The sequence below is a fragment of the Miniopterus schreibersii genome, assembly GCF_964146895.1.
Source record: "Miniopterus schreibersii genome assembly, chromosome: 7".
NCBI classification, from domain to species: Eukaryota; Metazoa; Chordata; class Mammalia; order Chiroptera; family Miniopteridae; genus Miniopterus; species Miniopterus schreibersii.
This window is the reverse complement of record NC_138108.1, coordinates 4,729,172-4,740,699: the sequence shown is the minus strand read 5'-3', so window position 1 is coordinate 4,740,699 and position 11,528 is coordinate 4,729,172. Positions and strand designations below refer to the sequence as shown.

General features: G+C 52.1%; 1 protein-coding gene across 1 annotated transcript; it reads left to right on the top strand.

Moving 5' to 3' along the window:
• Positions 1–500: 500 nt before the first annotated feature.
• On the top strand, positions 501–10,068 carry SPATA3 (spermatogenesis associated 3; the record flags this gene model as incomplete). Its single annotated transcript, XM_081142858.1, has 4 exons — positions 501–939; positions 4,263–4,437; positions 6,679–6,822; positions 9,908–10,068. 3 exons carry the CDS (start codon positions 501–503, stop codon positions 6,782–6,784), a joined length of 720 nt encoding a protein of 239 aa, XP_080998984.1. The 3' UTR covers positions 6,785–6,822; positions 9,908–10,068.
• Between the last annotated feature and the right edge of the window lie 1,460 nt (positions 10,069–11,528).

The following is an 11,528-nucleotide window of genomic DNA, read 5'->3' as shown; positions in this document are numbered from 1 at the left end:
TGTAAAGCAGTGCTTTGGGTTTGGTTTTTGGCTTTCAGTTTTTCTGGTATGTGGAAACCAGTGACAGGGCTGAGCACCACAGCCAGGGTGTCTTAGAGCGAATGGATAGCTCTCGGGGGACCCAGGACACACCAGCAGGGAGGTGCCTGAAGGAGGCACTCCAGTTGCAGAATCGTGAGGGACCAGGTTGTCATGGGCTCCACGGCCAGGCTTAACCCAGGTTCTCCGGGGGGTCTGACAGCTGCCCCCTGCCCATCCCAGTAGCTAGGGAAGGAGGACAGCAGCCTGGGCAGAGAAGGCTGTCCCCGGGGCACTGCCATAGGAGCCACCCTGGCGTTTGTGACCTCACAGGAGGGGTGTGGGTGACCTTCCTTTGTGGTGCCTCGGTCCAGCCCAAGGCCAGAGCGCTCCCCCAGGACAGAGGCAAACGGCCCCTCCAGGAGGGAGCCGGGAGGTTAGGCAGCTCCATGTAGGGCCACATCTAGGGCGGGAGACCCACCATGAAGAAAGGCAAAAAGAAGAAGCCAGAGTCCAAACACCGGGGCTCCACCTCACGGCACTGTAGCTCTGAGTCCACCCCCCAACAGCAGCAGAGCTCTGAGTCCACCCCCCAGCAGCCCAGCTCGGGGTCCACCCCCCAGCAGCCCAGCTTAGAGTCCACCCCACAGCAACTACTGAGCTCTGAGTCCATCCCACAGCAGCCCAACTCGAGGTCCACCCCACAGCAGCCCAGCTCGGGGTCCGTCCCACAGCAGCCCAGCTCGGGGTCCGCCCCACAGCAGCCCAGCTTGAAGTCCACCCCACAACAGCCCAGCTCGGGGTCCATCGCACGGAGGCCTGTGCCCCCGGCCCTCCCAGCTCCCCAAGTCAGCCAGTCGGCTCAGGGCCTGCTGGCTCAGAACACCGGCACAAAAGCATCCCCTGGATCCAAGAAAGCAGGTGAGCAGGTTTCTAGCTCCACAGTCCTAGCCTTCCTGCTGCTGGAGCCCCAGGGTCACCCCGAAAGCTGGTTCTTACTGGGCAGTGACGCATGGTTAACGTGTATTCTGGAACTGTGCTTGCGGAGCGTGAGGATTTTCAGCTTTGTTTTTACCAGGAGACCAGGACTCCCAGGGGCTGTCGTTCCTCACCATCCTGAGGCTCACTGAAGAAGGCAGCCGCACATCCGTATTAACACCTAGCGTGGCTCTGTGGCATTTCTCGCTCATTAGAAATCAGGGTGATGTGTGTGGCTGCTCAAAAATAAAAACCAAGGATGCGTTGATAAAATTACATGGTTTGGGACCAGGGAGGTGGCCATTCTGCTCTACTCTGTCCTCATTAGGCTATCCTCGAATGCTATAAAAGATACCTACAATCTAATCCAAAGAAGAAAGGCCAGGTTGATGTGAGATGAGAGAAGCAGGGGGAGGCAAGAGCCACTTGGTGTTTGAGATTTGATAAGAGAAGTTGGAGGAAATCTGTCAGGGGGAAGATGTGAGTAGACTTTTTCCACATTGTCCTCAGATGTCTAAGGGCCCACGGAGAGAGTTGCCAGTAAAATACAGGACACCCAGTTAAATGTGAATTTCAGATAAACAACAAATAACTTTTTTAATTAAAAAAATTATTTTAGTGTTAGTGTGTCCCAAATATTGCAAGGGCATCCTGTGTTTTTATTTGCTAAATCTGGCAACCTTACCTATGGAAGACAGAGGGAGATTTCTCTCCTCAACATTAAAAAATCTCCAACAATCAGCTCTGTCTGACAAAGAAATGGCCGTCCAGGAAAAGTGGTCCCCCATCTTCTTGAGTAGCCAGAGTCTGAATGAGCATTGGATTGTGTAGAAGAAATTCAAGTGGAGTTCAAGAGGTGGGCTGGTTAAAACTACTACTAATAATAATGGTAATAGCTAACTAACATCATCACCAAGCATTTACTGTGGACCCAGCATTCAGCTCAGCCGTCTATGTTAATTTTCTCATTTAACAACTCTATGAAGGACATACTAGTATCACCATCTCCGTTTTATAGATGGGGAAACTGAGGCTCAAAGAAATCAAACAACTCACTCTCAAGCAGGCACTGGTAGCACTGAGGGGAACCTCAGTCTATTCTGACTCCACAATCCTTGCTCTTAACTGTAGCCCCAACCTTCTGATCCCAAGAGGTGTAGTGGTCTCCCCTGGAGGAAAACCACCCTTCTCTGAGCTTCTCCTGGATCTACCGTGAGCCAGTGTCCATGGCTCTGTGGTCCTGAGCAGGCCATACTCCCCAGGCCACAGCGTATCCCTTTGGGATAATGTGGACATAAAATAAACAAGAGGTGTGCGTATATCCAAGGTATCGCTGTGACATGATATTTCTGTGGGTAGGAATCAATCCGTTCTTAACATCTGAAAGCGGTTAAGATGTTAACCACTTATAATACATACAATTATACTAGGTATTGTATACATTATGATCATCCCCCACTGAGCTAAACATTTCTGGATTGTGGCCTTTAGAACTGATATCTGTAGAAAACAAAACTTGACATTCCCAAACCTTTTAATGAATGCATGTTACTCACCCCCATAGGGAGTTCTACTTATGGAGGTGGCAGAGCAGGAAATGGTGGTGGTTCTGCAGTGGTTCTGATGGACTCCTCCTCTCCTGCCAAAGGAATGTTCTCCCTTTGAGCCAGAATGGGAAGGAATGTTGGCTATTAGTGATAGGGGCCTTGAAATAAAGGATGCCATTTCCTACAATCCGAATCTTCTGTATGCAGAAAATACTGTAGCTCAAGAAAATACAAGTCCTCCACTATAATCAAAAGATGGACATTGACAAGTTTTGGTGAGGCTGTGGAGAAATCGGAAGCTTCGCACACCACTGGGGGGAGGTAAACGGTGCTGCTGCTGTGGGAAAGTCTGGCAGTTCCTTGAAGGGTTAACCACGAGGTTACCATAGGGCCCAGCAAGTCTGCTCCTGGGTAGATGCCCAAGAGAATTAAAAACATATGTCTACACAAAAACTTGTACATGAATGTTCACAGCAGCATTACTCAGGATAGCCCAAAAGCGGAGCCAACTCAATGTCCATCAGCTAGTGAGTGGATAAACAGCCATGCAATGAAATACTATTTGGCAATAAAAAGAGTCAATATGCTGATACATGCTACAACATGGACCGCCCTCAAAAACAGTAGGCTAAGTGAAAGAAGCCAGTCCCCAAAAGCCTACATGTTGTAGGATTCCATTTCTGAAATGTCCAGAATAAGCAAATCTATTGCCAGGACCTGGGAAGAGTGGGGTACAGGCAATGACTGCTAATGGGCATGGGGGTTTCCTCGGTGGGAAATGAATGTATTCTGGAATTAGATAGTGATGATAGTTGCACGCCTTTGTGAATATACTAAAAACCACTGAACACATTAAAGGGGCGAATTTTATGGTATGGGAATTATATGTCCTCTTCAAAAAAAAATTCAACTAGAAACAGGAAAAAAGATAAATTCTTGCCTTTAGAATCTCTTCCTTCCCCAGTCCAGGAAAAGTATCCATCGCGGGCAAATCTAGGCAAGAAGTGTGCTGAGACTGCCCAGGCTGACCACTGGCTTCATGGACCTTTGGTTGGAAGAATCCACAGTTCCCTCAGGAAGCCAAGGTGGAAGTAGCTGCGAGGGGAGGCAATTATGTGCCAGAAATCATCTTAAACAGCAGAGGGCTGTCTCTGAGTCCCGCTGGGATCCACTACACAGGACAGAAATGGAGATAAGTTAGGGAAAGTCTTCCAAGGACAGTAAACTGGAGCAGCAGTTGTCATCTGGATGAACCAGTGAACCCCACAAAAATGAGACGTGGCAGCTCCAAGTGCGGGAATCATGGTGCCACCTCCCTCGGCGGGGCAGTCATCTGCTGCCACCACTTCCTCCAAATTCCGCAGAGAGAGCACTGAACCGAGGGTTAGAAATCCTGAATTGAGGCCCACTTCTTTGATCGTAGGTCATGTCCTTCTGAGCCTCAGTTTCCTCATTTGTAAACTGAGAATAACAATATTCCGCCTCACAGGATTGTTCTCACAATTAAAGGAGACGCGTGAGATGTGAAGCTCAGAGCACCGTGAGGTGCAAAACCTCTGCATCATTGTTTTGATTGTGCCCAGGTCGCAGCAATCTGCGATACGCCAGTTTCCCACGCCCTTCGTTTCTCTCCGTGTCCTCCTGGCTGTCCCCGAGCCTCCTGGAGGCCGGGCGGGGGCAGAGGGGGTCCCTCACCTCTCTCTCTTTCTGTCCACCCAGGGCCTCCGACTCGGGCGGGCCCGCGCCCCTTCTGTTCCTGTACCACTTGCCCCGGCAGCTCTACCTGCTGGCGTCGCCTGGGCTTGTGCCACAGCCGCATCTTTGACGTCCTCCTGCCTCGGGTCTGGCTGACCGTGTCAGGGAGAGGATTCCCAAACCTCCTCACCTTCTACAGGTTCTGGAGCACGCGGAGGGCTGGGCCCGCGGGGCGTCCGGGTCCCAGGGCCAGGCTCTGCCCCGGATCCTTTTGCGGTCATGTGTAACTTCCTCTTGGGAATCCTAGGCCAAAAGGAAAGCCTCTCCCTCCGGTGGCCACAACCTAAGGTTTGGCACCAGCCCTTCCTGATCAGACCCATGGCACCCTCCTTTCTCAGAACACGGCCCCTCACAGCCCTTCATAAATGCCGCGTGACTCAGAGCTTTGTGACTAAATGTTCTGTTTGGGCGTCCGTCTCCTTCCGTGGCCCACACCCCAGCTGAGAGCTTTAGATTCTTTTCTTTTTAAAAAAACACACACATGTTTTTATTGATTTCAGAGAGAGGAAGGGAGAGGGAGAGAGAGAGAGAGATAGAAGCATCAATGATGAGAGAGTCCTTGATCGGCTGCCCTCTGCACACCTTCTCCTGGGGATCGAGCCCACAACCTGGGCATGTGCCCTGACCGGGAATCAAACCATGACCTCCTGGTTCATAGGTCGATGCTCAACCACTGAGCCACACCAGCTGGGCGAGCTTTAGGTTCTTGACCTGCATCTGAATTTCCCCTGGAATTTAGTCACAAATACTGACTGTAGCTCACATGCCCCTTTGGTAATAGCAAGACCTCGACCCATGCAGAGGATCTCAGGCTATTTCTAACAGCCCCAACAGGGAACAATACCCCCAGGCCGGTCTGTCCATGGCAGGGCACCCCCTGCCCCCAGCATCATCTGAAGTTCTGCCCTTCTTTGCCTTTTCCTAGAAACCACCAGGTGGAACCTTTTCCTGTGATGCCAGGCTGTGTTCCAGGGCTGGGAGAAGGGCCTCTGCCCACCCCTGGCTCTGGGCCCACTACAGCTCTGCTTGTACTCAGGGTCTTACAAATGCCCAGGGAAGAGGTCTTCCAATTGGTTATGTCATACCCCTGACCCAGGAACAGAGCCCACCCATCCCCTACCTTCCTCCTGCCCCTCTTCCCAGCCCCTCCCCCTCTCCTGCCCATCCTTGAAAAGCACCATCTCTTAGACCTATGAAGAGAAACAAACAGATACCCAGGTGTGTTGGAAAAACATGCCTAGAGCTAAAAAATACTCTATAACCTGGTAAGTCCCTGTCAAGGAAGGGCCTGCCCCCTCCCCCACACACACACACACTCATTAACTGTCTTCCAACACACTTAGTATTTCTGTCCACCTGGTGCCAAGTTGTGCCATGGATTCATATCACTTTAAAACCAACAAGTAGGAAAACCTAATCTGCACAGGATGCTAGGTACTAAGAGGGAAACCAGAACAGGGAACTTTATCCTTAAAAACTGTACAGCCTGCATGGTAAGCTAAGACATGCCCATTGAGAAACTAAGATGCGAGCCAGGTGATCTGTGTCCCATAGGAGATGTTCAAAGAACTTCAGGAAAAGAGATGCTCGCTCCTAAACTGGGGTCCAGGCAAACCATGTAGTGTCAATCATATCCGAGCTGAGTCTGAAAGGACCTTAAGATCCTCTATGGCTTATTTTAAAGGGAGAGCATTCTAGATGGAGGAAAAGGCAAGTGCAAGGCTCAGAATTAGGAGAGTGGAGGGGAAGGGGCAGGGATCCAGTCTGGCGGGGGTAAGACATATTCTGTGCCAATTTTAGCACCTGCTTCCATAATCTTTCCATTTCTCAGTGGAGCGGAATGCTGCCTCTCGGCTGCAAATACACATTCACGTTACATAAGAGCCGCTACTTGAATGGGATTTCTGTCGAAATGGTTATCGCATAGGTGAAAGCCTTCCTCACCATGGTTATCATGCTCATATGTCTTCCTTGCCTTCATGGTGGGTGTAATATGCGCTTCCTCGGATTCTTGGTCCCCAAATGAAGCTACCTGGTAGTACCTCCTCCACAGGGCCATTGTGAGGCTCGAGGAGACACGGGGTGTGAGGTGCTCAGCACAGGGCCTGGCACACGGGGGCTTTGACCAGCTTTGTGACCTGGCTCCCTGAGTGCCCCGGGGAGTTGGCGTCCCAGGCCAGCCCATCCTCAGATCCTTGGGTCCTGTGGTAGGGTGTTATTGGCAGGGGTGGGGGGAGTTGTGTTCCCTTGAGAGGAGGGTTGGTAACAGGGAGATGGGTATTCCTGCAATCCTGAGGGGACCCTCAATCTTCCCTTTCCCACAGACAGGCACTAGAGCCCAACTTTCTCCAACCTGTGGGCTTTCTACTTTGCTTCACAGACGATCTACCAGGAAACACTCCAGTCATCGTAATTCCCATGCTCCAAGCGCTCGGGACTGTGGCTGCAGCTCTGGGAGCCCTGGCAGCTGCCTACTTCGTCATTGAATCCTTGTGAACAAACCCCCAGGCTCATGGCCCAGCAGGTAAGTGGACCCTCCTGATGCCCACTGACCTTGGCAGAAGGAGCCCTTGGGCCGCCTGACTTGCCAGCCCTACGCACAGGGCTGATGGAGTGTCTGTCCCTTCTCTGGGGGGGCGGGGAGAGGTCTGTACTTTCTTCCTGCCTAGCAAGCTTTTTCCCTTTCCCTGTACCACACCCCACAGCCTCTCGCGGGGAGCTTGAGGACTGAGTGAGCTCTCCTGGACTCAGAGTGGTCTGACGTGGCTCTCTCAAGCAGCCCTCTGAATATTAGATTCATTATTGGGATTGTCAGGACAGAGTTCCCGCCCAGCTGGTGTGGCTCAGCAGCTGAGCGTCATCTCAAGCACCAAAGGTCACGGTTCCATTTTCCGCTCAGAGCACATGCCCAGGTTGCAGGCTCAGTCCCCAGCAGGGGGCATGCAGAGGCAGCTGATCCATGATTCTCTCTCATCATTGATGTTTCTATCTCGTTCTCCCTCTCCCTTCCTCTCTCTATAAAAAATCAATGCAAACATATATATTTTTTTTAAAAAAGGCAGAGTTCCCCAAACCCCCACTGATCTGGGATGGTTCTCCTAGTCACAGATACCAGACAGGAGGAAATTGAAGAGGTGAGGGCAGAGGTTCCCACCCTTCTTGGGGCCTTTCCTTGGAACTTGCTTCGTGCCTAGAAAGCTGTTTTCCTTTCCCAACATTTCAGGTCCTACCTGTCCTTCATGGCCTAGTCCTATTTCTTCCATAAAGCCTTCCTCCCACACTGCACCTCCAGTGATGTCTCCCACCTGTGTCATCACTGTCTCCAGCCCAGTCCATCCTGTACTGTGGATGATTGTTTTGTGTGTGTGTGTGTGTGATCTATCTCCACAACTATATTGCAAGATCCTTGAGGGCAGGGAGCATGCCTCACATGGCATCTTCAGTCCTCCCTGTTTCAGGCTGGGCTCCCTAGAGGCAGGGCCTGAGACAGGGTTTCGAGTGCACAAGATTTATTGAGGAAAAAGGGAGTGAGGGAAGCAAGAGAGGTCAAAGGAAGGAGCAGAGCAAGGACAAGGTCAGCTGAAGTCCAGCTTCAGCCTGAACCCACAGGTCTCTGGAGCATGAATTACGCCATAGAACTGGTCTCACCTTGAAGCAAGAGGCTTGGCTTTTTGTGCCCCTCTGTCACTCAGCCACTAGCAATAGGGGTGGGGGTGGGGAGTGCACGTCTTTGTGGAAAAACGCTCCCATTTGGCTGAACACAGTCCCTGGGGAAAGGGGCAGTTCTGAGTCCTTAGCAGCCAACATCCACAACTCACTGGAGCTGAACAAAGGGTGCACCAGTCCAGAAAGGGGATCTGGGCAGATGCCAAGAGCACCCACAGTTGTCCCCATTGTCAAGTCCACCCACAGGAAGTGCCTCATAAGTGATGATGGGGGGCAATAATGGCAGCCTTTCAACCACCCCCAGACCTCCACCAGCCACAGGAGTGGACAGGGAGTGGCCACAGTAGGGCACACGGTGTAGGGCACGCAGTGGGAGCAGATGAATATGTACCTCCCAGGGCGATGGCTGTGAGGATTAAATGAGGGATGTGCAGGCATGCGGAGCCTGGTCGCAAGGGTTCGGTGGACGGTGGCAAGTGGCGATGTGAGGACCGCACTTGAGGGCAAGCATTTTGTCCTAGAGTCTCCTTAAGGCAGAACCCACTGGTGCGAGTTCCGGCCTGGGAGCAGGCAGGCTTGGCCCATACCCCCCTTCAGCATTCAGGATTTCTGGGGCCTGGGCAGGTTCCAGAACTCGTGAACTGGTCGGTTTCCATGTGCAGAGAGGCATTTTAGATCGATTTAATAAGTGGATTATGAGTTTGATTACTTGGTGCACATTTCAGAAAACCTAATTGAAAATGGTAGTAAGGAGATTATCTCACACAACAATAGGACAGTTGGGAAGTGTCAGGGCTGGTTAAGTCAACAGTGTCATCTGAGAGTTGGGGAGGGACTTTTCCAGCTTTGGGCTCTGACACCCTCAGCAGGGGGCAGGCTAGTCTGTTCTGTGGGCAGATGGCTGGAGAAGCTTCCAGAATCACAGCCTCATAGCCTTGCGGCCAGAAGCAGGAAAAAGACTGCCTCCTCCTTGTGTCTCTTCTTGAGCTAAGAAGCTCTTCCCAAGAGTCCCCTTGCCCAGCATAATTGCCATCTCATTGGAGTGACATGCCCCTGAATTGGGCCTCATGTCTCTTCTCAAGCAAATTAATAGCATAGGGGCTGAATTATCATGGTTGGATTAGATCCACTTAGATCCATCCTCACTCTCTTCCCCTGGCCGGGGCTAGGGGTTGCTTCTGTCCAGGACAAGCCTGGGCAAAGGAGTGGAGCAGCGTAATAAAATGGGGCCCCTGCCAGGAAATAAGTGAGTGGACTGGGGGGGCAGCCAGCAGCAGCCTCTGCAACAGGAAAAAGCATTTTAGAAGGTGACATGGTAGCCAGTGTGAGATGAACCTCAATGTGCAGACCTGTTGGCTGACAGGCTGGAGACCTGTTGGCTTAGCCACTGAAGGTGCCCCTGAGGGCGCGAGAGTCTGTATGCATGGGGGTGGGGGTGCATGGTGGGGGTGCACTGTGAGTTCTGTAGGCTCAGCTCTTAGATCCTCAGGGAGGGAAACAGGTAGTTTGGTGTCCTTCTCAGTCCAGACAGTGAAAAACCATCTGATGACAGGGGCCAAGTCTACTCTCTGGGAAAAGATAGTTCTGGAATTTTCTTTCCTAAAGCTTGGTGCACCTACCTCTCAGCATCCCACCAGCAAAGGATGAGGCACTAAAACAGCAAGAGGCTGCTTCCTCTCTTCTTTTGAGCACTGAACACAGTAAAACTCCCCACCACAGCCAAGCTCTGGGGGAGCGAGGTTTCATCTTAGCTTCTGGGGGCCCTGGGGCGGGAGGAGGAACGGAAAGTGCCAGCACCTCTGAGTCAGGAGCAAGCCAGGCACTTTGCATAAGCTCATTATGGCCGAAGGGAAAAACGAAGTCTCGGGTGACTGTGTTTGGATGAAGGAAGAGTGCACACAGAAATGGGAGAAATGTGAATCCTAACTCATTTCTCTCCCCAGGAGGACCGTCGCTGCTGACCTCTCACCATGAGGCGGCAGAGCTGGAAAGCCACCAGCACTCCGGAGCCATGAAGCCCCTCGTAAGCTAAGGGCTCAGTTCTTGCTTTCCTTACAGGTCCAGCTTCCATCAGGGATCTCTCTTGTCACCAAAATAGAACAGTAAAAACATAAAAGAATTTTGTTTCTTGACTGTTTTACCCAGAGACACGAAAGTTGGGCTTGGCAAAGGACTTGGTAGGGAGGTAAGGGGGGGTGGGGGAGCGGCTTGGTGACTTCCTGAGGTAAACCAGGGTGGGATCCTGCCTTCCTGTTGGGGGCCACAGACCCAAGTGGAGGCAACTTTCTCTGCACGCTCACAGAGCAAACCGTTTCAGATTTTCCCACTCTAAAAGCAGGAGTTACACAACTTAATTCAATACCTAGCATAACTAGTCAACCCTACTTCTGTCCCGTGGTGATCCTGGTTAGTGGGGGCAGGAGGAATGTGCTGGCTCCTCTCCAGGCCTGCACCTGAAGAGGGGCCCTGTGCCAGGAATGCTCAGTGTCTGGGACTCGGCTTCATTCAGCCTCACCTGTGATGGGCAGGGGCAGGGGCAGGGCGAGGCCAGGCCTGCAGTCTGTAGTCTGTCCGGTGACTTGTCCTGCTGACTTCGCTGCACTCAGCCAGAGCCTGGATCCTGAGCAGCTAGGGCAGAAGTCTTAATTCAAGGTGATCCCAGGAAACACCAGTAAGGGAGAGGCATGTGAGACCGAAGAGGAAGATTCTTAATCCTGCTGGGGCAACTCTGGGAAACAGAACACACATCAGAGAGAAATTTCACCCGAGGAGATGGTTTATATACCTGTCCTGTCAGTCATCAGGAGGGAGGTGGTTAATTCCCCTGCACCTTGGGCCACTCTAGAGAGGAAGTCCCCAGGCAAAGAAATGCAGATGGTGGATATTGGAGGTCCAGAACCCTAGAGCAAAGGCCAGGGGATGTGAGGGGGGAGGGGGCGTGTAAGTGGGGGCAACCCTGAACTCGAGGAAGGGAGTGCACAGAGCCAGGCCTTGTGACCTGCTGCGCCTCTGTGAGCTGATCAGGCCAGGACCAGAAGGACAATCCTTGGGGGGGCAGAAGCAGCCCTTGGGGGTGTGACTGGGCAGGAGGCCAAGCCAGGTACGAAGATCCCAGAGCCCACTCACCACCTCCCAATCCCAAGATTTCCTTCCCTCACAGGCTCTGGTAGATTGGGAGAGGGTACCCCTGGAGTGAGTGACAGGAGGCCTTTCTGGGATGGCAGCCTCCCAAAGGAAAATGCTGACTTCCAAGTGGAGTGGGATCATGTTCTGGTTCCGTGTTGCAGGTAATGGTGGACGGGCCCCGGGGCTACTGCCTCTCATCAGCCTGGCTCCTCTCTGACCAAAGATACTCAGCTCCTTTTCCTGGCACATTAGTTACGTCCCCTTTTATTGTCAGTGTTGGACAGCCTACCCCAAACTGGTTTGAGCAAACGAGAATGTACTCACTCCTATGAAAGTCAAGAAAGAGTTCCAGATCAGTTGTGGCTTGTTCCAGGGGCGCAGACCATGACCCAGAACCATTTCTCTCTCTCTGCTTTTGCAGCCTTGGTTTCATGCTCA